Source organism: Nipponia nippon, unplaced genomic scaffold (assembly GCF_047370975.1).
Source record: "Nipponia nippon isolate SJK-2023a ecotype South Korea unplaced genomic scaffold, ASM4737097v1 scaffold_6, whole genome shotgun sequence".
Taxonomy (NCBI): domain Eukaryota; kingdom Metazoa; phylum Chordata; class Aves; order Pelecaniformes; family Threskiornithidae; genus Nipponia; species Nipponia nippon.
In genome coordinates, this window is record NW_028262380.1 from 77,079,595 (window position 1) to 77,107,323 (window position 27,729).

The 27,729-nt window shown below is 38.9% G+C and overlaps 1 protein-coding gene across 13 annotated transcripts in view; it reads right to left on the bottom strand.

Moving 5' to 3' along the window:
• The window catches only part of BLTP1 (bridge-like lipid transfer protein family member 1), a 125,301-nt gene extending 98,788 nt beyond the window's left edge, over positions 1 to 26,513 (bottom strand). For all 13 annotated transcript variants that reach the window (XR_015699502.1, XR_015699503.1, XM_087735664.1 and 10 more), the window contains exons 1-10: positions 26,412 to 26,513; positions 18,590 to 18,719; positions 14,762 to 14,878; positions 12,843 to 12,921; positions 12,098 to 12,162; positions 6,237 to 6,423; positions 4,995 to 5,076; positions 4,175 to 4,368; positions 1,330 to 1,409; positions 268 to 418 (exon numbers count right to left, since the gene is read on the bottom strand). Coding sequence is in view for 11 of the 13 variants with exons in the window: in XM_087735664.1 (XP_087591790.1) it covers positions 268 to 418; positions 1,330 to 1,409; positions 4,175 to 4,368; positions 4,995 to 5,076; positions 6,237 to 6,423; positions 12,098 to 12,162; positions 12,843 to 12,921; positions 14,762 to 14,878; positions 18,590 to 18,686 (1,052 nt within the window). In the remaining 2 variants the exon portion in view is untranslated. The remainder of the gene's footprint in view (positions 1 to 267; positions 419 to 1,329; positions 1,410 to 4,174; positions 4,369 to 4,994; positions 5,077 to 6,236; positions 6,424 to 12,097; positions 12,163 to 12,842; positions 12,922 to 14,761; positions 14,879 to 18,589; positions 18,720 to 26,411) is intronic.
• Positions 26,514 to 27,729: the final 1,216 nt, after the last annotated feature.

Here is a 27,729-nt window from a genome sequence, read left to right on the forward strand (position 1 = left end):
AACTACTTTGTTCACAAAAATAGGAACATAATTTATTAATTAATAATAAAACTTCACTGAGTGATCCTAAATTTGGAAGGCCAACAAGATAAACAATAATGAATTTACTAATCTTAAACCATTGTGGCAGGCCTCTTCTTTTCAACTGCCTAGTCTACCCCATACAAATTAGAAGTCTGCGCAGTCACACACTGGAAACTTTAGAATGTTTTCTCAGTAATAATAGATATTAAAGACTAAAACTAAAGATGTAAATCATGGTAATACCTCTGCCTATCAGCCCAAGGTCCGTAGTTGAAATCTGTTCCTTTTCCACAAACAATGTCCAAACCCCAGCATGGTGGTAGATCCTGTAATTTGCTGTCTTCGTTGTTTGCTTCTTCGTCATTACTTTCCTCCGTCTCCTCTGGTACAAGACCTATATTACATAATATAATAAACAGATTATTAAAGGAAGCTGCTTCAAATTAGCATGAAAAATGTTTGCTAAGCCCAAGAAAATTAAAGCATCCTGATGTCAGTTTTATGTGAGACCACTACAGTACGTAAATATCAAGCCACAATTCGATGTAGACTCCCTGGGGAAGGGCAAGAACATGACCAAAGATTCTCAGGATTTTCTGAAGCGCTGCTCACTGATGTTAGTGAGATGCTGACGTACAAGGCAGTTTTATCTCTTAAGTATGCTTTTTACCAATACAGGCTTTCATGTTTCAAATCCTACTTACAAACCAAGTTTTGAAACAAGTAAGATCAAGTTAAAATAATTTCTACAGACAACGCAAGCAAATAAAAAAGAAGACTTACTACAGGAGACCCAGAATTACTAGTAAAAATTCAAGCAGTCATTCAGCAATGATCCAAAATTGCCACCTATCCTACACCTACACGTATACATCATTATTGAACGTGTTACCTTTGTTCAAGATTCAGGCAATACTTCAAGTGGAGTCAGAGCAAAAGCTTTTGCAAACCAAAAAAAATCCAGCAAAATAAAGTGGTAATCTAATGCACTGGATTTAAAGTGAAACAGACAGACACTGCAATATTCAGAGATCAATGCATCAAATAAACTTCCCAAAAACCCAGTGACTATAAATTGTCCCCACTCCTGAAGTACTTTTGGAAACCTACATCATTTAAGTTTACAGCTTAAAACATAACTAGTTTCAAGAATAAATATCAAGATTAATTGCTTCCATGTTGCATATATATTTGCAGAAGGCACTGCTGACAGAGTACCTACATCTATATAAAACTACTCACTGATAAAAACGTTAGTTCTACATGTACAGTTAAAATTGTATCTTTGTATTTAATAGAAGGTACCTGGCTCATCCATATAGTAATAGATATCAACATCATTGGACTGCATTACAACAAAACCTTCACCCATCAGCCTCGGTGGTCTGTAATGGAAAGAAGTGCAAAGATAAAGATTAAAAGCAATGCACTGAGATAAATCTTTATGAATTCAAGTAATTTTAAATGAAACATATTAAGCATAACAGAAGAGATTATATACATCAGGCTCGCTTGTAGCTTGTAAGTAGTACATATTTAATCATGGAATCATCAATAAAACTGCTATCTGTATCAAGCAAGGCAAGAGTGGAGATACAGTGTATGTGGTACCTGACCAGGAAGATTTTGTGGGCGAGACTCAAGTTTGATGCGATCCCAAGGCACCAGCTCCATGCATCTATACTGGTCTTGCCAGCAGCCTGACTGCAGGCTGACTGCAAGAGCCACAGGCTACCTTACCCACCAGGCACCGGTCTCGTCACACTACCAGAAGGGCGGACAGAACAGACAGAAGTACCTGGGCCACAGCACAGTCTGTCCAAATGCAGCTGTTAGTAAGCTAAATTTGAAGTGCAAGTCATAACTGCAGTTCCTCTCTTTCCGTCCCTATCACGATATGATTCCTGGTCTATCTGCTACCTCAGACTAAATGAGCATCTGAAAATAAACACTGTGAATATTCAAGTCTATCTGGTCTCAAGCCTCCTATCAAGAGGCAGCTGTCATATTGCTAGGCAATGTCTACCCTGATTTGCAAAACATACTTGATCGTTGCGTTGTTATTATTATTATTATTATTACATAAAGTAACTTAAAAGTTTAGTTAACTCAAGCATGAAGATACCAGGTTCCTCTCCACAAAGATACTCCTCAGGTATTGTAAACCACAACCAACTACCGAAGTTTTACTTTCAGTGTTTCTTTCCATCAAGAGTTCCTTTCTCCTTGTCCTATATCATTCTTTCACCTGCTAATTGTTTTCTTACTAAAATAGCACTCTAAACCAAAGGGACAAGACATGTTCAGTAATTAGACCATTAGTTTTTTTTTAAAAAAAAAAAGGCTGTTCTTTCTTAATAACATTTCCCTCAATATAAAAGGCTCTAAGTGATAAAACTAATACACAAAACACTTCTAACACTATTATATTGTATATTACAGTCCCTTTCTTACAGTGTTACCACATGTTAATTTACATAATATTACATTTTATAGTAGTAATAATATTATAATGTGAAAATTCTATTTTTACTGCAAAAGATGTTTTTGTCACTTTTCAGCCACTTTTATAAATTGTCACCTTTTAACAAAGCAAGAAAATTCCAATGACAGGAATATACAGTCTAGGAGTGTGACCTGTTAAAAGCACATTGCCCGTTTTCCCCACAGCTCAAATGCAGGAAAGTTTGGAAAATGTGGAAGACAGCAGATGCAGATCCCATGTACTGCCAGAAGTTCTTCAAAAGCAACAGAGTAGGAACCTTAAAATCAATTTTACTTGGAGAGTAACAACAGCAGTGAAAGATTAAATACTTTCTATTCACTAACAATTTTCCAATTACTTCTTTTTTCTGTCCAAAGGGACGGTCATAGGTGATAATCAACCGGTGGTGAACCCAGTAGCAGAACCGATTTAGATTTAAGACCAACATATATTTTTCTTAATAGGGATGAATTCCACAATCAGTGTTCACTGCACAGCCATGCAAAAAAGACAACAGCACCGCTTCTTTTAGCTGTATTCTCAGCTTGAAGTGCACATGAAACTACCTCCACAGAAAATGGGAGAGGAAGGTGCCCAACGAGGCCGCCTAACCCACCCTCAGCAGGAACAGTTACACCTTGCTGGACTTAGCTGATGGAGGTGGTAGAACCCTAGAAACCCCACCACAGGCCATTGGCAAAAACAAATCAGATAATGGCAATGAATGACGATGAGATCATCATCATCATTAAAAAGTATTTCCTAATATCTGTCCTAAACTTCCACTTTGAGCCTGCTGACTTAGTCACTGCTCTCCAAACTTGTTCTGCTTTGATGTGCTTTTCCTAGCACAATTTTTCTTTCCTTGGGTTTTGGAGGATTTATTTGCAGAAAGTGATAGAGGCGTTGAGATGTCTGTTTGTAATATACCATGACAGTTTTCAAGGTGGGTTTTTGATGTTTGTATCGATTAGTCAGTCTGTTACAAATTTCAAGTCACTTCACTGTTTTTTATACATGTGTTGCCTGCAGGAATTTCTGAAAGTTAAGACACCCAGCTTAATTTTTAAGCCAAGGAAGCATAAGAGGGCAGGCTCTAAAGATTCAAACATTCCCCATTTCCAGTGAACTGGATCATTTGTTGAATCTACCCAGTAAATTAGGGCACGTTTTCTGCACGCATGCCATCCTTCAGCCATCAGGAGCTGCAGGGATGGTAACAGCATAAGAAGAAAATACTTAGCGGAAGCAGGAGAAAAAGCTAATCGTTTCAGTATCTTAATCCTGTTTTGTTTTAATCTTGTTTGTTTTCAATATAGTTGGAGAAATTTCCTTTGTCGTCATGTTGGAAGAGTAAGATTCTGTATGTGCCCACAGAATGTTCTTTGAAAACGTATAAAGGCATATTATAGTCGCAGGATATTAATCATAGAGCAGAACATACCAAAAAAAAAAAATCTACCATGAGAGAGAAAACCAGTACTTTTCTCCATAAATAAAATAGTTGCAAAGATCCAACATTTAAAACCTTCAGAGTGGTAAAAATGCCAACTGTCTAAACACACAAAGAAAAAGAAAGTCACAGAAACACAACCAACATTCCTTTCTTCATTTTCTTAAAATAAATAATAAAATAATAAGGAAACAAAAATACCCAAAACTTACTCATCATTTTGAAGACCAACATATCTAGGACTTGGAACCAGCATGACTCTAACATTTTCTAATTTTCCTTTCACGATGTGCATAAACTGATCAAGGTGGCTCGAAGGTGGTTTTGTGGTATATGTCAAAAAAGCATCATCAAAGTTAATACAAAGCGTTTGTGGCTGATAATGATTCCCAAATGCCAAGCGACCCTAAATCGAAAAGAAAACGCAATTACTCATTATACATATATATAAAAGAGCAATGTATATCTAATTAACCTATAATAATGCAGTTTAAGCAGCCATATGCAAATAAAGACCATGGACAAAAATCCTGGCCATATTCTGTGCATATCTGAAAATACAACCTTGTATATTAAACTCTCAATATTCTATCTCCTATCACCTCAATAACAGTTTTCCTGGGTTTTTTGGGAGGCAACATCAACTTTTAAGGAACATGTCCAAACACCCCTATTAAAAGATGCAGGGAAGAAAGAAAAAAAGGAAAAAAAAACCCAAACATCTCCCAAAAACCCAACACACCACAGACTGTACAACACCCATTACCTAGCTTAATTACTTGGTGATGTTCTTGAAATCATTGCAAGTCTAAGACACAAGTATTTCCCACAACAGAGAACATAACCATGTTTCTATCAGCACCAGCAGGATTTGTGACTGTGTCAGGGGAGTGCTGGCGGTGTCATTTTAAAACTTTTGTAAAGCATGAAGGAGAACAAAAGCTCAAAAAGAATGTATAAGAAAAATGAATGCAAGCTGATTTTTAAGCATATACTGCTAAATATTTTAATTATCAGGGTCTTTTCACTTACCGTGCTCACATTGACTTTAATGACTGGAATAAGCGATCTCCATGAAGAAGAAGGGTCTTGAGATTCTGTTTTTACTTTAACACTACGGGAAAAAATGGGTTTAATTATTTTGTCTTTTCTGCAGAAGAACTAACCAACCTTTTCTTCTAAGGGTCTTCAGTGCACAGCTCTCAGGGAACAGTCCTTCCCACAGGGGTGCCTCCTGTAAGTGACCTGCTAGCAGAGTACTACAGACTCCTCTAGAGCCTGAAAAAACAGCAGGAAGCATACACAGCTATGCCTTGGGTGATGCTATACTGAGCTGACGTGTGCCACGTTTAACACAGAGCAATAGTTAAATAAATCTTCCTCAGGGGAACTCGGTCTGTTCTAAATATTCCTATTTAGGTGTAGGATTTTTCATTCCCCAAGATGCATCCTCCCCAAAGGCAGAAGTCCTTCCTGCACCTGTCAATAAGCGCTTAAGACGAAAACATGAAGAGACTGGCTAGGAGGCACAGCCCTTACCCAAACTCAGGACTGCCACAGCATCCTGCAGCTGCCCACTACGTAATTTAGTAACACGCACTGGCCTGGCCAGCAGCAGTGGAAGGACTCAAGTCTCATTAGATCTTCTCTGCTCCTGCCAATAAATCAGTCTGGTCTGATTCTGCCCAAAGAGAGGCTTGTTATTGAACATCTGACTCCACTACACATAAGTCATGTAGAAGAACTCCTTATAAACCTTGATCATGTTTTCTGGGGTATCCCAAAAAGAGAAATAAAATATGAAAAGAAGGTTTGTGTAGCTATACCCCTAAAAAGACAACTTGTGAAATCAGCGCGAGTTTAAAGCTCAGAAAACAGTAAGTCCTTCCAACACCATACAGATCCTCACATTTTGTCTATTCAAGCTTGAGCAGCTATTACTTCTACTGAGCAATACCATTATTATTCTGCAAACATAATCCTCTTCAACACGTGCTCCCTTTCCACATTGTACTTCAAATAGATTTTTGAACCTGTCTCTGATCATTAAACAAGGAGTGTTTGGTTTGTTTGGCTGTGTTTTGTAGTTATTATGGTAGGAAATCTGAGGAAAAGAAAAAGATTTAGACTGTCAGGCTTGTCAGTGCAATTTCTCTCTCAGCTGTGCTTCAACCATTTGGCCTCCAGAGCATATGTTAACAAAACATTACCCAAGTAGTTCAGCACTTTGCAGAACAAAGCATCAACAAAATAGCAAAATGAATAATAATTTACCTTTCAAGATTGGTATGTGTTCTCTGCCTCCCATTTACTTGTGCTTTTTCATCATCTTTCTTTGCTGGAATTATTGTGGGATCCAAGCCAAACAGTTCTTGAAGTTGTCCATAAAGCTCGGAACGGTTGTACACATGAAATTCAAAGTCATTCACCATAATATACAGTCGTGTTTCTGCCTTTGGATCTAAACAAATAGTAGAAAAAGAGTTCCTAATTCTATTCCAACATTCCCTTGCAATATTTACAGTTTTTCAAACACACACATTTTGCAAAAACAATCTACACAGTAGTGAACAGCTGCTTAAGTATGTATTAAAAAGCAGTAAAAAAAACCACAAAATAATTACACTATTCTAAGCAAATCAGTAAAACTTGGCAATAAGACAGTTGCATATAAAATATAAAACCTGAAAGACATTTCACCCTTAGGTCACAATCCAAAAATAAATCCAGGCAGGAGCTGCACAAGATGGTAAATGAGGTTTATTCAGTCTCATATATAAAAACAAACAAACAAAAATCCCTCTTGATGCGCAGCACAGAAGCCTCAGTGCCAACCTCTGCTTTTTAGCACAGAGATCAGTACTTGAGATCAATTCAATCTCAAAAACCAAATGGTTTTCTAGCCAAGCTCTATGGTACGGCAGGCCCGAAATAGGAAAAAGCTTTCTTTTACAGAGAAACAGAAAACATTAATATGCAGAACTAACAAGAAGTATACTCATTTTGCACAATCAGTCAACATTTTCACAAATTTAGAATTGTCACTGTAATACCAGCTTGACTCTCTGATACTTAAAAACTAGTTTAACAGCTGTTGATTGCATACAGAGCTGTGTGTGACATACTTTGACATACTTTTGCCTTAGATAGTATGACCTAATTATGTAGTTAATGTGAGGAAAAAGCTCGCACAATTTCTCCCTAATTACCCAGTTGAAAGAGTGCCCGTTACAGATTCACTCAAGAGACCTGAGCTGCTCTAAAACCTGATCCAGTCTTTCTAAGTCAAAGCAACTTTAGGAAGCTGAAGCATCAACGGTTATTACAGCAGCCCCCAAACTGTAACTCAGGGGGTACAAACTGAAGGCAACATTTCCCACAGACAATAGAAATTAAGAAGTCAGAGTGAACACCGCTGCTGTTGTGGTCGGGGTCAAGAGAAGAAATGCAGCTGCACAAGAACCAAAGTTTAGAGACACCTACTTTATTAAATGCACCCTCTTTGCTAACAAACTCATCTGTTCCCCAATGTTACGCATCTATACAACACTCAACAGCAACCCACCTTTTACCCCTTAAACCTAAATTACCAGAAATTTCCATATCATTATAAAAAAAATAAATTTATAATAAGTCTCCAGAAAGCATTGACACCACTGTTTTCTTGAACAGGAGACAGAGAAAAGTTAATGAGCCAGTGTCGGTTCCTTCCTGTTTTCATCAAAGCACTACCAAATCTGTTTGCTTGTAATGTTAACTTGCATCAATATGATACAGGCAAAGGATGACATGGACAAAGATTGGGATACACAGTTGTTCACCTGGGAGATCTCAGTATCACCAAGAACACAAATAAATGTAATTTTTCAATTTCTGGAGGCAAGCATTAGACTTCATTAACTAAATGAAATCATATGCAGTAATCCATTTCTTTAAAGGGGATTTAAAGAGACAACTATCTCTTTTTCCTAATAACAAAACTAAGATTTGACCTCCACACACCAATTTGGTTGCCTAAGACACTTTTGGGGGGAAGAAAAAAAAAAAAAGAGGCAAGGAAAAAAGAGACAAGCACATGTGAATGTCATATAGTGAAATGATTCGGAGAAGCATATATGCAGGTCATATAAAAGTAACTACCAGATTGATAGCAAAATACTGAAGTTTTATCAACATTTCTTGGAATCAAGGTGACTAATGTAGCCAAGGTTTTGACATTTGCCTCCTACAGAGTTTAATCAAGATGGATTATTTATTTTTTATTTATTCAAATGTTTGTACCACACCTACCCAAACAAGTCAACATAAATATACCCACTAAATAAAACCTAGCAGGAACATGAAACAAGTCACTACCGGCAATAAAAAGTGGAAGAATTGGTTCTCAAAACAGTATTCCTGCTTCAAACAGTACCTCACAAATGACACTATATGGTTTTACAACATGTAAATTGATACGCTGCTGTGGCACCTAAGCCAAGACATCTGGGTGTGCCCTATTGACAACATAATTCCTAAACCACTTTCATTTCTCAAGCATGTACAAAACCTACTCTCAAGTCCCAGTATGATTTACCTTAACACTCAAGGAAGGAAGACAATCCACATACTTGACTTTTTCTATGAAGTTCTGTCAACATTGGTATGACATGCCTAGTACAAACATAGTGCCATGATGAAAAACAGATTGCACTTGCTAGGTCAAACTGAGGAACTTTTAAAAAAACATGGCAGGAAATGCAACTTTACTCCAGGTTATCAATAATCATTATCCAAACTTTTTGTAGTTCAAACCTTCTCTTATGCAAGGAACTGTGATTAAGTCTTTATGAGAAGGATCCTTAAATTACAGTGCAACCCAAGTCTTACGGCAACATTTACTTTAGATTCCAGGGGGCAGGTAGACAACGCATCGATTTTGATAGGTTGATTTTCATCTTATCAGAAGAATGGTAACAAAATAATTTTCTTAGCTTTAGAACAAACATGAAAAAAAAAACCAGAATGCAAAGCATTTTACTTTTTCCTTTTTCTGACACAAAGGTTTAATAGCCATGCTTCCTAGCATCCATTACTGTAATCTACCCTTCGATCATAAACACATATCGACTACCAGAGTTCAATAGGAAGAGTATACCATAAAGCATTTTGCAAAGTACATACACCAGAGCGTAGGAAACCGTTATCTGAGTTTGGCCCCTTTTTCCTAATAACCTTCGCTCTTCTCTGACAAACCTCAAATCGTGCTCTTTGCTCAGTTTTTAATTCTTTGCGTATCCTCATGAAACTCGCAAAGTCGGTGAATCTCAGTGGGTCAGCAGAGACTGGCAGGCAATGCCACATTCTTCAGCTCATCAGGAAGAAGGCTGAGAAGCCATGTGATTAGAAAGCAGTTATCAGGGAAAAATATTCCCAATAACACACGAACATATTCCACGGGCATGTGGAACAATAGTGGTTTTTTGTTACTGACAAGATTAACAACCTGGAAGCTGAAGTTCTATCACGAATGAATATGTAATTCCTAGCATTAAAAACAATTTTACTTTGGTGTAACATATTGAACGTGTCAAGTACTTATCATCACTCAATCTTTTTAAGAGGTCACTTATTTCACTTCCAGGGAAAACTTCACAACTTGTATGACTGGGTTGCATGAACATTGAAGCCCTTTCTGGTTCTAAAACATCTGAACGTACGAATGAGTTGCTAGCTGTTCGCCTCCTCCAAGCTCAGTGGGGAATATATGAGTCTGCATTACCTTCAGCACATTCCTTCAGGAGACAGAGACACATACAAGCTTCATACACATTTGAACAGACAACAATAGCTTTTAGGAAATTTAAGATGTCCCCATGCTGAAGTTCAGCTCCTTGCATACAATTGTAATGGTGCTCAACATTGATAATCTTTCCACTGAAAACTGGATTATCAAGTACAGCCCTTTACCAAAGAAGTGATGTCAAGGACACCTGAAATGACTTGAAAGGGAGTTCCCTTATTAAGGCCTCCAAGTATTTCAGGATCCTTCACTAGCCTCCCCTTTGTGCACCAAAAACCTCTCCTCTAATACTCTAAATATCTCTCAGAAAAAAATAGAATGAGGTCACATTATTTCTACACTAACAGGATTTTAAGTTTATCACCAATATGAAAAACAAAATCCCATTCCTGTTGCATTTCACATTATTGTTAGGAGCACCCTGCACTTCAGTTACAGAACTTAAAACTAAAATAACCACAACACTCAGAAACTAATTGTTATTGCTTATATCCAAGCCTTCATAAGATGTATTTTTTCCAAGAAAAAAATATTAAAATATTTACGGCTTGGGTTTTTATAAAAACCTGGTGGGATTTTTAAATTGTTAATAGCCCTGATTCAGCTAAGTGTTTTTCTATAGGAAAATCTCAGTTCTATTTTTTTTTTGTTTTGTTTTATGAAGGATCTGAAACAAAGGTATGCATCAGTAATGTCTAGCTACAACAGGTTTTCCAGTCATTCTGTGCGACAGCTGCAAGGGAGTAATTCTTGAACAAAACATAAATCTTTAAGATGCAATTTATCAGCAGCCTTCGCAATTTGGTCGGGGACAGGTATTTCTGTTGCAGTCAAGAAGATTAAGAAGTATTGGGAAGAATATACTACAATAGGCTTAGAATCACTGAAGATTTTATTTATTCCTTTAAGGTTAAAAATGAAAGCATCTCTGCTAAATAATCAAAATGTAAAGTGAGCAAGGTTATTTTTCCTAGGAAAAAGTAATAATTTAAGAGAGTATTTTATTCACATTACTTTGTTGTCAGACCTATACACCTCTGACCTCCTTGGTTACTTGAATTATTTGTCCACTAATTATGCAGTCTTAAATGACAGCAGGAAAGGATAAAGCCTTGCAATACTGCCAAACAAAAATACCATCATAAAAGACAGACAGAACTACCTTTATTGCATTAAGTTCCATTCATTTTTTCATTCTGTGAGCCACTAGAGAAATACATTTTAACTACCAGATGAAGAAAATTCTATGAAAACCTGTTGGACCATAACCTGTGGTTGGAAAAATCTAATTAACTCTAAGACTAGCTTCCAGTTTTTGAATTAGTCTTCTTACAGTATAGAGAAGTTGAATTGTGCCCTGTCACCTTAGAGGCTTAGTAATGCCTCAATAAAAAGAAGTGAGCAACTCTTCCTAATTCATATCACTATATTGAACAGCATCTCATATTTACCTGCATAACATGTATGCAGTACTCCTACCACTGTTGAGTTGGTACTGACAAAGCAACAGCTGTACAAGCTTGCTGACAAGTCTAAGAGGCTTCACAACATCAGAGGCCACTTTGAAAGGGGAGACAGGGAAAAAAAAAAAGCCCTCAAAGTTCAGTGACCCTCTCAATTAGTGCCCTCCTCAGCCGTAGACACTTGCCACTTCTGGACCTCCTTGAATTCGCAATGGAGCTGTAATGCTTCGAAAGTCAAGAGAGGCAGGACCTGAGACTCATTCAACCAGATTCTAATCCTATATAGGACTAAGCCCACGTCACAAGGCTAGTTATGTTTTCTCACACAGTTTTCTGCAGATATAATTAATCTCTTGCATCCAGTGTTAATCGTCCTTCTCCAGCCATAGATAAAGAAGAAAAATAAATGAATTTTTCACACTTCTCCACTTCTATGACCACAGATGTCATCAAGACACAGGGTTATCAAATACTAAAGAACATCCCCTACTGTAACACTTTTGCTAAAATACTGACAGCACAACACTAAAACTTGAAAACTAGTATCAGTTCCAGAACATAAGAAGTCTCTATTTATCATAGTTATAAACTTCAATACAGGGTCAATTATGCTTAGCCTACAGCTAATGAAGGCTACTATTAAGGCTCATGGTTTGTCTTAAGAAGGGTTCAAGTCCCTGATAATGAATCCTGCATTTATTTCATTGTGTTGTTCTAGTCTACTAACCCAGATTAACCAGTTAAAAGAACCCATACCTTCTGATGATTCAATGTACTTCAGGCACATAGTAACAAATCAATTCCACACATCCAGTTGTGCAAAGGAAGTCTTTTTCTGTAGGCTACCTGTAAACTTAATTTAAACTTTGAAACCTTTTTGAGAAACCTACCATGCTGTTTCTGCTTAGGGTTGTACATCTTCCACCAGCGAAATATGATAAATCCATCTTGAATTCTAAATCAAATAAATTAGATAAACCAGAAGTTAAGAGAGTGATAATCCAAAATCCTATGTGCAGCTGCATGACATGTTGCCTTACACAATGCAGAGATCTGCAGCTGCAGTAGTGTACAAGCAATATTAAAGCACAAAGCATTACAGCATAAAGCATACAGTATAATATTATACAATTAGTGCATTAGCTGAAACTTGTATAAAATCCCATATCCACTGCCTTCTCAAGGCTTTCCAAATTTAACAGTAAGAATCAAAATTACAAACTATTCGCTAGTATGCGGTTCATGAAACAAATTATTCTCAATTCCAGTAAATAAATGCAAACTACTTGGCCAAAATTAATCTTCCAGACTTAAGAGCGGGAGCATGAAGGAGTGAAAGCCATTAATGAAAAACAGTTCTTCAAACGCTGAAGTGTTTTCTTTTACAAATATTAAGGACAACTAGAATCTTATTCAGTACTCACTTTCAACTGATAACACTCAAACAGCAAATGAGCTAACAACACAAATATCTAAAAACGTCTAAATACTACCATCAAAAGAGTCAGTTTATTTTTAACATTTATAAATGTATTTATTGCTCATTTGTAAGATGATATTTTGCTGTGTTAGACGTATACATTTACTGTATTTGAAATCGCTATGTAGAAGAGGGACTCCCTTGGAAATCTGTACCTGATAGACATGTCTTCTGTGATGAAATAGATTTCACGAACCATGACTTTTCCAGATAGCACAGAGAACGAAAAGGAACCTAGCGTGAGAGAAAGCGTTCATCAGTTCATTCAGTTGTTGATGCTTTATTTTCTGAACAAGAAGAATACAGTATTCAGTTATCTGAAATGTGTTTACTGGGTATCTTGACTTTTCCCTTTGAAAGCACACCGACTTTCAGAGGAGAACATCAGAGATTCAGAACACACAAGACAAAAAGTACACAGCTCTAAAAGGTGCTGGGTTTGGCACCACCCAAGAATACAACCAACCCCCAAGACAGAGTAGTCACTTGGGAACATTCAGGTGCCTTGCGAAGCTTGTGAAAAGAGTTAAGAAAGCTATTTTGAACATTTGTATGTATCAAGCCATTATATGCAAGACTGTAATTAGAGAAATAAAGATTCCTGACAAAATAATTTTTTAAATTTTAAATGGCTATAAAGTTTTCAGTCCAATTATTATGACAAATCGTGTTTACAGCAGGAAGGATTCATAAGCATGAAAAAGACCAGCAGGTAATGCAATAGCCCATATTTTTCCTAAGGCTTTTCACCTCACCCACAGAAAGTTAAGTAAACCATGATTTGGTTTTAAAAAAAAAAAAAAAAAAAAAAAAATCAGCTTTAATCAATTGAATCCAAGCTGTAAATCATAGGATTTAATTAATGTTATGTTCTTCTTACCGATTAAGTTTATAAAGAACACCATATATTTGGCCAGCTATGTCCAGCTGTCTTTACTTAATAGCAATTTCACAGAGAAATTTTAATAAAAGCCTGTAGATCAAGTGTAGCAGCCAATAAGTATTTCATCTCTATTGCTGTTCAAAAAGTTGGATTTGAAGATGGTTTGGATTACAGTTCCTAAATTCTTGAGGACATAAACAAATTATTGCAGGGGTCTCTTTGGCAGGCGGGTGAGGGTGGGTTGATTTTTTTTAAGTTTTCCCTACATTTATGATGAATAGTTGCAGAAAAAGTCCAGAACTAAAGCCATCATCACTCTGGGAAGCAGACAGAGGAAGGCATGGAAGAATAAGTGAAAGAAAATTAAATGTGCAGTCAGAGTGAGGTTGTGGGATACAGCCCTCTGTGAATCAGCATCAGATATTTTTGTAATGTGGGTGAGTGCCCAAGTGATTTGTACTGACCTGTTTTATTAAAAAATGTTTTAATATATTAAAAAAAATGTTAATGGATTTTGATGCAAATGTTCTATGCAGTATAAATTCTACATATCACAGTCCCAGTATGGATTAACATGATTAGTTGTTCTGACAGCTTATTTAGAAAGCAAGGACACTGCTCTAACAGGGAGTAGAGGCTTCAGACTCCACCGTGCCCCTCTGAGCCCACTCCAGCCATTGCTACCCACACTTCAGATGCTGTATAACCCACCTCAAAGGTGCAGGGGAGTGGGAAACTGCACCCCTTAATACCAAATTACGAGGCAAATTCAAAAGCAGCTCAGGCAGGTTCCATGGGGGACTCAGGCCAATCTTTTCCTTTTAGGACACTAACCATTACAATTACCCCTTTGAAAAAGGGGTAATGAAGAATGTACAGATTTTAAGTACACAAAGTGTACAGACTAAACAGAAAAAAGTAAACTCAACTTAAAATTAGAAGACCTGTCGAGTGAACTTTAATATAAGATAATGACACTTGAATGAAAAAGGGAGTGTTTTTCTACCTACACCAAGAATCCTCCCCTGAAGCATGATATTGAACTTTTTCTCTTCTTAAATTAAACCCATGCTGATCATTTTCAAATTACTGTAACAAAGGAACACTTTGATTTTACTTACAGTTTTTAGCAAATTGAGGTATAATAAAAAGCAGTAGATAAAGAGCAGCATTACAGTAAAAATAACTTACCAATATGGATGTAGCCATGTTTATATAATCTGTTAAGAACCAATGTTAAAATGAGTCCAATGTTCCGGGAATTATAATAAGTTAGGTAGATAATCCATCCACAAGACAATATTGTCGCTGTTGAAAGATTAAAATGAATTAGAATTTTTTTTTAAGTATGCTGACCTAGATAAAAGCCTTACCTATTAAGACTATAAAGCACAAGAATGTTCTTCCTACTCTCCAAAAATATTTGAAACCGATGGGACATTTTAATGGGCATTTTCAGAGAGGTGGTGTGAGAAGGGTGTAAAGAGATGGGGAGAAAAAAGAAGGGGAAACAGGAAGATCAGAAGAGTATAGATTCTTCAGTGCTCTTCCATTCCTCAATATATATATAAAAAAAATATCCTCCTGAGGACCTGCAAAAAGCAACACGTATTTCATTGCATCCCTTACCATCCAAGAAGTTAAATTTCATAGATCAAATCATAGCATGCATGATCCCACACGGTCATTTATTTCAAAACACCTTAAAAAACCACCACAACAAAAGTCATACTACATTCCTTCTCCATCCTTCTCCAAACCATGAACTGTAATGTAAATTTCTAGTCTTTCACATCTTGGCACAGGAAGCAACATTGTCACATCTCAAACCTTTCCTAAGTTGCTGTATTCTGAGAGAAATGTACCAGTCCTTGGGTTAGCAGAAATCTGTCAACAGTTCAAGTATGGAATTTCATACAAAAAAAAAAAGGAAATAGCAATCCAATGAGAAACGTTAAAAAAAAAATTAGGTCTGCTAATCCCCAAAGCAATTTTTACTTTAGTTGATTAAGAGCTAGTAACCTATTTCTAACTACAAGGGTTCTCAAAGCTTCCAGAAGGACAAACCCAAAAGGAATGGGACTGCCAGGGAACAGACTAGTTCTAACTCACTTTACTGATAATTACCACTCTGTTTCATCCAAAGCAAGAGTAGGAAAGAAAGCAATTTTTGTATTTGAGGTATCTCTACTCATTATACTAACTGAACTTTGCAACAGAGGTTTTTTATTTATGTATACACTTCATACTGAAAAACTCAGATTTATCATGCCTTTTATGGGAAATGTGAAGTGCAGAAAGACATACGGGTATGACACCTTCACTCTGCAGAGAGTTCAGATGATTACTCAAAAAAAAAACCCCCAAAACCCCCCAAAAAAACACAAACCCACAAAAAAATTACAAAAACAACCTGTCCTTTTACTGCCCCTTAATTTTTTTGCAGTGGGATGCTCCACTGCTTTGTAACAATGCCTGTGCTTTGTTGAAAGATGAGGAGAAGGTGGAAGAGAAAGACTTGCATGATTTTTCTTTTCCTTACTGAAAAATGTATCCAGTGTAGCCAAAATTCAAGTAGCTCATACACTTGGGCAGGTAAGCCGCTTGACATGTAAAACAAATCAAATCTGTGTGGGTGATTACACAGGGACAAGGTAGAGAGGGTTAAAGCTACACCCCACAAAAGAAACTGCTCTTGGAATTCAGTGAAGGCACAGTCCAAGGACAGCGTTTACCTCTCCTCGCTTTCAGATGAGTACACTACTCACTGCTGGTCCTCTATCAATGTAGGGAGAAAGGAAGAATGACTCACACTCATAGGGTCTCATTCCAGTAATAAAACTTAATTTTAGATTAAAGTTCAACAACACACTTAACTTCTAGATACCTAAAGCCAAGAAGGTGCCTTCTTATAGGTGACATATACTGAGAAAAATCAGCAAGTTAGTGCAGTTTCCAGGCACTACTGATCCGCTGCCTTTACCACTAGTCTCACCTCTGCCACAAACTGTAGCCTTTTCTTTTCCCTCACCAAATTTAGTCTCCGCTATTAAGTGACAGATCCCATAAACGCTATTCATCTCATGATTCTATTCTTGATTTTAAAAGCCTCTTCAGTGAAACTACATTTTGGAAAATACATTTGGAAAGTTTTACTGCATGTCATTTTTTAAAATTATTCTAGAGTTGAGCAACAGCTCTTTGAGGAGCATGCTCACTTCTGGAATTCATCACCTCTTTTACTGGGATCAATAGTTAGCTGTTTCAGGATTCAGGAGAAGAAACGACATCTTTTTTTGTTCTCTTATAACAGGATGCCATACGTCAGCAGATGAAAGCAAAGGAGGAATGGCTGGTTCAAACTGGGTCAGTTAATAAATATTACTTTAATATGTTTCTATCCAAACCTCATAACAACAGGGGGCTACCCAGCTTTTTCTGTTGTTCGTGTCATTGTTTCTAGAATACTAGGTGGTTTCTTACAATTGAAGAGATCAGCAGCTCCCCAAAACTGCGTAATTGTATATAGGTCAAACTTCCCTTAGAAAAAAGGGATGGACTATATTATTTCTTGAAGTTCTACTCATCCTTCTGTGAAGCAGAAATTTGTAAGTTTAATATATTCAAGCAAATAAAAAAGCTAAGCAAAGCTTTTGCTTTAAATTGTAACTGTTACATGGAATTGCTTATATACTACATATTTTCCAAGTAGAATTACTAATAATTTACTCTAAGAATTCAGTGCAGAGAGGGAAAACCAGAGAAAGAAAATTCTGCACGCTGCAATTTGACACTTTTATTCTTTGGTGAAAGACCTGAGCATCTCTAAGTCTCAAGTCAAATCTTCCAGAGACAATTTTTTCAGATCTGTTCCGCACGTGTTCCACATTTTACCCTGAGCAACTATCAGCATGTTGACTTCCCTTATTTTCGCCTTGATTACACTTAGAATTTTATGTTGAGTACGAGCTTTCCATGTCAACATATTAAAAGTGAAATAAATAATATTCAGAAAGCACCCTTGGCTAATTCGCCCATGTCCTTTTCATTCAGTTTGGCCTACTGAAAAACAATTCCAGTACGTCGATAGCCAACAGACATGCTTTAACTTCCCAGAAGTCAAAAAATAAAGTTATTCTTCCTGCACTGCCCCTCACTCCAGGTCCAAGAATCAAGGCTGAAAAGCAGGTATTATCTACCTTTGGAAAAGTCTGAATTCATCCCACACTTCTAGCACTCTCATCTGGAGCTGAATACAACTTAATTTTTATTTTGCTGTCCCTGACCCACCTGTTCATAGATTTAGAAAATAAAAGTACCTACACACAAATATTAATAATAGCACTAGAGTTATAAAAAATTAGCATACCTAAATCTGGCACATTTACAAAACCAGCCCATAACCAAGTACATGATGGTTTGGCTTAAAGGCTTATTGTAGCACACAATTTAGTCTAGAAGTTATGTCATTAAACACAATAGTCTTTATATCACTGTTCAAACTATACCATATTAAATGGCAGATATGTACATATTGGTATAACAAAGTTATTGTATCTGCCTGTCATGTGCTACAATGCTAATCCTTTGTTATGGTTTTAAGATTAATTACCAGCTTACTCTGGTGTTAGAAAAAAAAAAAACCCACTTATTTCATGGAGAGAAGCTCTCACTGAGTTCTTCTTTTGTAGAGTCGCAGTTGTAGAGCATCGTTCTTTGCACGTTGGACTTACCTCCCAAGTGTTGCAGCACGATTAGTATTGGAAACAGTTCTGTATTTTTTCTTTCTGAATTACTTAAGTAGCATTGCCATACCTCACTAAACAGCTGTATGACAAATAAAAATCTATTTTCAATGTTTTGATGTAATTTGGCAAGAAATTCAATATTGGTATGCCAGCATTTAGAGAAGCGTGTTTAAAAGTACACACACAAAAACAAAAAAAAAAAAACAAACAAAACAAAAACAAAACAAAAACAAGAAAAACATTTAACCAAACCAGAATAGATTCACCTTACCTACTAACAGCCAAACAACATTGGAGTCATGCTCTGTTAGGAAGTCTTCCAACTGCGTGATACTTGGGACAAAACTATCATTTTTTCTTTGATCCATTGCTAAACTGTTTTTGCATCGGCACCTATAGAACTGAAGGAAGAAAACAAAGAAACAAAAAAACCCAAAAGTGAGTTACACGCACAGTACAGTTTAGAGAAAATTGAGTATGTTCCATGTTAAATAATCTCTTAACAGTCTGTTTCACACAAATATGAATTTACTTGGTTTATTCCTTCAATAACATCTTCACGATTCTCAGCTACCCTTTCTTCTACTCTAGAGCTCCAGAAACACTTCCACTCATCTCTGCTGAAACAAACGGAGTTTCCAGGCACATGCCTCCCTAGAACGGATTACAGATCAACAGAATGCCAGAATACGCTCTCCAAATTTAGTACGCTGAATGCCCTATACAGCATATAATAGCAAATAAATTTAAAAAACTGTTGTACCATAGTGGTAAGTCAAAGAGTAACTGAACATACAAGTAAAAATGAGTCTGTATTAAGCCTTCTAACATTGAAAAAGGGAAAATGAGACAATATGAGACTGAACCCCATGCCCCCACTGAAGGAGAGGCCGAAGCAGACACTTTCAGGAGCTATGGAAAATTCCATAAGCTCCTAATTCACTATGTCCATTAATTCTCTTGCTTTAGGATAGATTTGCATGGTTGTATTACAAGTGGCTACATAGTGTCTTTTACAGAGAGCAGAAAACCAGTCCTCCTGATCTTACATGCTTATTCAAATCACCCTTAAATCATCTTGCAACTGGGTTATATTAATTAAGTGTGATTAACAGGGAGTAGCTCAACTCAGTAACAGCTGTAATTACACAGCACTATTTTACTTGCATTAGTCTCATTTGAAGTCTTCTCCCTTGGACGTTATCTGTCAAGCCTTCTTACAGGAAGATAAGCATTAATTCTGCCTTTTTTTTTTTTTTTTTTTTTTTAAACACCTTCCAGCTCCTGGCAGCCTGCCTTCCTGTCAGTATTCAACCCTCACAATAAAAAAAAAAAAAAAGTAGACTTTATTTCCTTTATGAAGTCTTCAATGCTCTCCATCAAGAGCTCTAGAACGCAAAACTAAGTAATGTTGCTAAGACCTTAGTTTTTGAGCAGCATCTTCAGAATAGTCAGTATTTAGAAGTGTTAGCAATAAAACTAACAATTTATCCAGTTTTCCCTGTAATATCCGTACTATCTCTCACTATTACAACTTGAAAACAAAATGTAGAAAGAGAAGTTAAAAAAATCTGCCTTTAATGCACTTGTTTCTCCCCTACATCAAGAATAAGTGCTCACAATCTGTTTGCTACCTCTTCTGTAAGAAGGAATAGAATGGGGAGGAAAGAACATGGAAACAACAAACAGAAACAAACAACAACAAAAAAAAACAACACGAAAACACCAGACATTGCTTCCAGTAGTGGTGATAAAAAAGCTACTAACTTAGCTCCCCTACACAGAGGAATAATAAGCATCACACACACATACACACATTTTACAAAAAAGCCCTTGTTTTAGAAGGGACATTGCAAAGGCAAATTAAAGCCCATAACGGCACTGTGATTTGCTTTAAGACATTCACAATACCTTAATAAAAAACCCACATGTAAACTCATATTATGAAGCAGATGATGACTCTGCAGGCAGTCCCTAAGAGCCTTTAACCCGCGAATGACAGGGTGGGTAACTGGAGAAACCAAAATCCACACTTTCAGCACAAAGGAAGAAAGAACTTGTTTTTTCCCTTTTTTACCAAGAGACAACAGGGTCACTCTTTTGTGATCAAGACCACCATGGAAGTGCTGTCAATTGGTGAGGACTGCTCATCACCTTAAGAAACACCACCACTATTTAATCCCTCAAGAAAGCAACCTGTGGCTTTTTGCTAAGGAATGATCACCCAATGTTATGTGATACTGAAGCAGGACATGAAATATCATTATGCTCTGAATAGGACTGTGGCAAGACAACTCAGAGACTGCAAGTCATGGAATCCTGATAGTTATGTATTTAAATAAAGACCATATCCATCATTTTTTGTCACCACTATCCACAACCATAAATTTGATATCCTTGGAAGTTTTCTGGAATACATTTGCTATTTGCATACAAATAAACTTAGGAATCCCCTATCAGTCATCATGTGTCAATACATCATTTTGGAGCTCCACAGCTGATCCTTTAACACCCTGCCCCACTGATGCCTCACTTCACCCTTGATCCAGTCACCTGAGGAAGAGGATGATGGCAACAAAAGTGTAACCACCCAGAAACAGGCAGCAGCAACACCTGCACTAGACATGGGCTCTCAGTATGTGTCTCAGAGAAAGCAGGTGCTTAATCCATTTAGACTAATGAAGCAGTTTTGGCCATATGAATTAGTGTAATAGGAAGGGGATGCATGCAGAGACTTTAGTACACACTGTTTATAATGCCCTTGTGCATTTATACATCATGGAGGATGGAGAGGCAGGATCTAGATCATCCTGATTGTTAAGAGGAAGAGGTGCAGTCTTCCCAGGGCAGATATTAGCTACTTCCAGTAACCAGCATTTCTTTCTGTTGACGGTCCTGCACTTAGCTGCCTTCATCTTCCACGCCCTACATACTGTACCCATAGATTTAAATCGTGCATACCTCAGCTGCCTGCACTTGTCCACCCTCTGTTACATTTGCTCCTAGGGGCAAAATCACTTTGCCATCAGACAAAACTAACTGTTGCACTCTCCAGGAACACCAACCCATAGGTTGATGAGCCTATAATTTACATTCATACTGCTACTCTGTTCTTCTGAAGTAACAGTATACTTTCCAAATCTTATGAGATAACTCTTGGAAGGATGAGACCTAAGAAAAACTGGAAAACTGACTCTTACCAACCCTGCTAATACAAGAAAGAAAACACACCAAAGAGGAAGAGAAACCCAGAACTTCATGTTTACCTCCCTGCATTTATTTATAGTATTTTATCAAGGTCTCTACTGCTTTGTGATGATGAGCTCAGTTAACATCCAGGAATGTAGTGCAAAACCCTAACAAATGTTTTGGTTTATTTGCTTCCCCCCCACCTTTTTTTTTTTCTTAAGCACATCTTTACTATTCAGTATGTCACTAGTGGCTCTCATTTACCTCATACCATGTTAATACATACAAAATGCGTTAGCTTTCTCCTGGAAGGAGGACAGGAGAAGAGGAGGGTTCTGTGGCACCGAAGTGACAGAATCCTAATACTTGTATTTATCTTCACAGCAGCCCTTTAAGGGGTTATGTAGTCTTCTTTCTGCAAATAAGATACCTGAAGCAAGGAGAGATAAAGGCCAAATCCTTTATTTATGATACCCAAATTGAAATATTTGGGGCTTGCTTTTCAGGTTGTGCATGTTTAGAGCACTTGGCATGTTCAAAACAGACAGCAGGCTGGCTTGAAGATGTGAGGCTTCGACATTGCTGTAGATTTGCTCCTCCTGGTCAGACAGGCTTTCTTTATAGCAGAAACACACACTTAACAGACACTTAAAAAAATGATTTTTAATTACTTGTGTCACATATTAATCCATTTTTCTCAGTGCTAAGAGGATGCAAGTGATATTATAATCCTGGGGGTTGCACTTCATTTCCAACCCACTTCCAGTATTCCCAACTCAATCTGACTGACACAGCAAGTGTTCTATCTCTAAAAAGCCAAATACTCAAAAGCAGCTGCTTCAAATCTTTATAAACACATTTCAATCGCATCAAATAGGTAAACTAGTTTTAACCTCAGCCTGACACATTAACACTTAACACCGAGAACAAACCTCTGCTTGAACAAAGTCATTAAAAATTTACAGAAAGCATGCATACATGAAAGAGTTGACAAAAAAACCCGCAACAGAAGCCCAGTCACCAGGCTCTCAGTCACCAGAGTGCAGTTGCTTGGCAAAGACAGCTGCAGCCTAGGGAGCAACAACCCACCTGTAAAAGGTCTGTCCTGTACCTATAGCTGAGGATGAAGGCAACAGATACTTTATTCAGTGCCTGAGAGCATTAGGGTAATATGGGTCTTGGGCTGCGTAAGAAGAAGAGAGGAAAAAAAAAAAGGTCTGTTTATCACACCCTTTGTAAGACTCTTTCTGGCACACCTTGTAGAAACAGCTGAATAAAATTGGTATCCAAAGGTGGGAAAAAACCTAGCATTTCATGATATTGAGAAGAAACACTTTTATACAGTTATGAAGCGGGTAGGGAAATAATGGACCCTGCCAATCTCCTTGTTATTACTAGAATTCATGGAGGGGAATAAACTGGGAGTTTAAATTTGCCAGGCTTATTCCTCAGATCTTCACAGAAATCAAGCACTTACCGAATATATGTTAATTGATGTTATTAGCAGTTAACTACCATTCTGAGGATACTCAGCTCCCAACTTCTACAGCAATTACAAGGCAGTGGAGTCACAATTACACCCAAAATGAGACATTAAACAACAGGAGGTAAATTCCCCTAGTCTAAATAAATTAATGTAGATAATAACGCCTGGATGCTTCACATCTCCAGTAAAGGAGCCATACCCACAGCGGTTCCTTAGAGAAAAGAAATGGCATTTTTGCATCCTACCAACTCCATCACTTTCTTTCAAGGGGTCTCCAGCAACAACTGCTACGAAATCAGAGCTTTAGATAATTAAATGATATTAGAAAGGAGTCTCACAAACATAAACACAACTCAACTGAATTTTGCTCTGAAAGTGTGGAGACATTGTCAGCACCCAGACACACATTAGGCACATTTTACAAAACAAAAAGCTGCCAACCTTGGCATCTTTCCCAAAACACTCCAGCTAGGTCCAAAGACTTCCATCCCAGCACAGCTTAGGAAGCTCAGCTATTCTTTAATCAACAAGCAAGGGAAAGAGGAAGGAAGAGAAAAAGTTGTTCTCAAAAAAACACATATACACAAAAAATAAGCTAAGCGACAGCACCCACACAGCAATTCTGCCATCTGAAATGTTGCATTGGCGTCATACCTTATACCCAATTAAAGATTATCAGTTCTTTTTTTAAGAAAAGAAGTAAGATTTAGGCCTATTTTCTTCCCCCTCTGCTAGTGCTTGAGGTAACAATAGCATTAGACTGTAAACAAACTAATCTACTGCTTTAATTATACTAATGAATTCTTGCTAAACAGAGCACAGAAGAGAGTCACACCTAGTTAAACTGGTGTGTGAACAGCCTTAGTTAAACATAATTTGCGCTACAGTAGCCTACATTAGTAAATAACATTCACTTAAAAAGTAATTAAATCAAAATTAGAGTATATTCAAAGGAATTGTAAGACAAAATAAAAATCATTCTTACAGTAGCCTACCTGATTAGATTTATTTCACCTAATAAATAGAAACCACCAGAGAAACATCTACAGAAAAAAAAAATATTTAACACCCTCCTGAGAGCAGAGAGAAAAAACAGAAGAAAAATCTAGTATCTACTGATTCAGTGTCCAAAATAGCAGAAGTTATTAATTTTATTTCTTTTTAGTAGTACAGGACATGAGTTTTCATACAGAAGAAATCAAAGACAGACTCCTGCTCTGGCAACCAACTGCTAGCCTAGGAACAACCTAACTGAACTTTGGATGATTTTTCATTTCACCTGAATTTTTAAAAAATATATTGTTTAACCATGCCTCCCAGACTTGTTCAGGGGAGGGGGTTGTTTTCCTGCTTACATTGCCAGCTTCTGATATTGCAGAAGAAAAAAAAAAAAAGGACAAAACTGAAAAAAGCCAAACCACAGAACCTAAAGGCTCATAACAGTAGAAATAAATAAGAACTTCCCTTATGCACACTCCTCTGCTTAGAAAAAAAAAAATCCTTTTTTGGGCTGGTCTCAACAACAAGGCAATGACTTTCCCCCGCCCCTTTTTTTAATTTGAACTACAGCATTGTACCTCTGAAATACTCTATGAAATTGAGTCTTCTACACCTTACTGATTTTGTCCAGAAGTACTTCCTCTAAACTTCTCCTCTGACACATCACCACAACTTGGGGAAAGGGAGAAATCTGAAATAAATCAAACTAAAAATCAGTTTTGTGGCTACATATACCATCATCCTTAAGTGAACTACATACAGGTCCTCATTAGTGTCTGTCCCAGTCTGGAGTCAAGCCAAAGATTTTGGCACAGCAAAAAGTGCTATAAGTAGTTACATAAGAAGATAAGAAGTTATAGGAGATGATAGTATATCTCAACACCACTGTAAACACAGGGTTTACAGTGCACACTGCTATGAAAAGCAGTAAACTCTTGCCTACTTTCCACAGGATAAAATTATGCAAAAGGACAATTACCAAAGAGCAGCTGATACACATTTCACATGCCAAAGTTTTCTCACAGCATACCCAAAAGGGGTGAGTTACTTCAGCATGCCACACATGAGGATGAGAGCTCTCCATAGAGAAGTCCCAGACATGCATGTAACGCCACCCAATCAACCTGAGATGATTCACCATAAGCAAAATCTACTCTTGCATGAACACTGTCAAACTGTGCAAATTCAGGCCATGATCTTAAGCAAACACCCCAGAATATCCATTTAGAGCCAACTGCCTAATCGGACCTTAAATATGAATAACCTATTAACATACTTTTACAAACAAGAGGACTACTCCCTCCTACACTCTGGTTTTTCTTCTCAGTTGCCAAAATTTCTGGCCTGATTGCTTATCTGGTCATTACATTTTGCTCATAAAAATTGGGAAAAAAACTACACAACTACAATACAAAAAAGCCAGAAAAGTAGAATTAACTAATTAAATTACACAACAGAACTCCTCCCACAACAACAATCATGGTCTTCTTCATATTAAACTTGATAAAATTATATATATAGATACATCTGTTGCAGTAAACTACCAACTTTGGAAGTTTTCACAAAGTTTAGTGAAGGTTGCTGTGGAGGTGTGTCTTAAGGTGCGAAACAAACCCAGACGTAGATTATGACTGGAATATTGGCTATACGCTGATCTTTAAAATACACCTCCACCATATTAACATGTTAAAGCATGTTGTATTGATAAATTACATCAGATTTTTTTTATTGAGAATGTGAAGTGCAAGCACATTATCATTACAGCTTCAGGCACGTCAAAAAGCAGGTGCATTTTGTGTTCAATGAGTGGATTACACCCTCAGAGGACCGCAGGCACTGGCAGAGACCGTCTGTCACCGGCCGGGGAAAGGAAGAGCGAAACTTTCCTCACAGGCCAAACAGAACTGGAAGCGCCTGAACTCCCGTCCTCTGACCTTACACCCTTTCTGCACGGCGTTAACCTACAAAAGACATACGCAAAGGGAAAAAAAACCAAACAGGAACCCGTGAAAACGGAGGGGCTTCCTCTGGCAGCGCTCTCGCGGGAAGCAGACGGGGCCGGCGCAGGAAGGGGGGCACGCCGGTACCGGTAACGCAACGCCCCCTTGGGCGGAGGAAGCAGCGCGCAAGGCTCGGCCGCCCCTGAGAAACCGGCGGGCGCGGTCCCCGGCCGCCTCCCCGGCACGGCGGGAGGCCCGCGCCGGCACCCGGCTCCTCCCGGTGGCGGCTTTTCCCTCACGGAGGCCGCCGGCGGCGCGGCCTGACAGGCCCAGGGACAGCGGCGGGGCCGACTCCTCCGCACCAGCCCCCGCCCCGCCTTCAGCCCGCGGCGGCCCCGCACCGGGCCCGGCCCCCCGCCGCGGGCACCGAGGGGCGGCCGGGCAGAGCGGCGAGCCCTCCGGAGCCTCTCCGCACTTACGCCATCGCCGTCCGCGGCGGCTTCACCACAGACCCGGAAACGGCGGCGGCGGCCGGGGCCCTCCCGCACCTCACGGCGAACGCCCGGCCGCCCCGCCCACAGCGCCGCCGGCCCGCAGCGCCGCCGGAGCCAACCGCGAAGCGTCGCCGGCCCGCGGGGCCAATGGCAAAGGCGGCAGTTCCCCGAGGGGGCGGGAAGAAGGGGGGGCCGCCGCCAATCACAAGAGGCGGTGCCGGCTGTGTGAGTGTGTGTGCGGGGAGGGCGGGGGGGCGCCTCTCCCGCCCTTTCACGGCGGGTGCGGGTGTGCGCCGCGCATGCGCAGGAGGTGGCAGGGCTGAGGAGAGCCGGCTGCCCGATGTGCGAGGCGGGAACGGCGGCCCGGGTTTGCCTGCTGCTATCGATAGCTGATCGACACCGCCCGTACGTTGTAGCCTCTCCGATAGATCCCGCAACAGATGGGAGTTTTCCGCGCTCGTCACAACCACGTTTGAAGCGTCCCGTGAGGAGAAGCGCCGCCGGCCTTTGCTGCCTCGCACTCCCATTCGGCCTCCTGTCACCCAGCACGGGCTGTACAGTCAAAGGACTGAGCGCCTGTCAATCCACAGCACATACCGCTTTCCCGATTGCTTGCAGTTTGATCATTTCTTAATTGGGAGGCACTGAAGTGTTTCGTTTACCAAGTGGCTGGGTAATTCTGCGTTCTGGCTCTTTGTTTTTCTGTCCATTGTTTGTTCCCTCCAAAGCAGGCAGACAAAACTCGCCCTCAAGAGACAGGCAGATGAAAAGTTAATTGTCAGACATTTTTCAGCACACGCGTGGCCATGTCTTGACTGTCAGATGTAGTAAAACATGATAAACGCATGGATTTCTTTAAAATCACCCAGGCGTGCATCCTACAGACTTCAGCAGTGCATCAGAGGAAACCACATCGGTAACTGAGTGTGCATGCACCTGTGAGTACCTCTTTCCACGTGGTACTTGCACACTGTCAAGATGGGTGCTGAGCTCCGTGTTCCAGCCTGCTGTATCTCCCTGGGCTCAGCTGGCAGCAGGGTGAGGGGTACCCAGCCTTGGGCACCTAGGTTGGAAGGCTGGTTTGACTGCTTCGTACCTGCAAAATAAATCCTTTGGAGGGGAAACACAGATCCCCTAAGCGAGGATCCTGCTCCCACTGGCCTGACAGCGAGACCTGTCTATGGGCTGCATGGATTCGCTTGAGCCAAAGTGAAACTGAGCCCAGCTGAGCAGAAGGCTTGTGGCTCCTCTCTACGAGCCACGTGTTTTTGCCTCCTACCTCATGTTGGCTCAAGCAGACTGC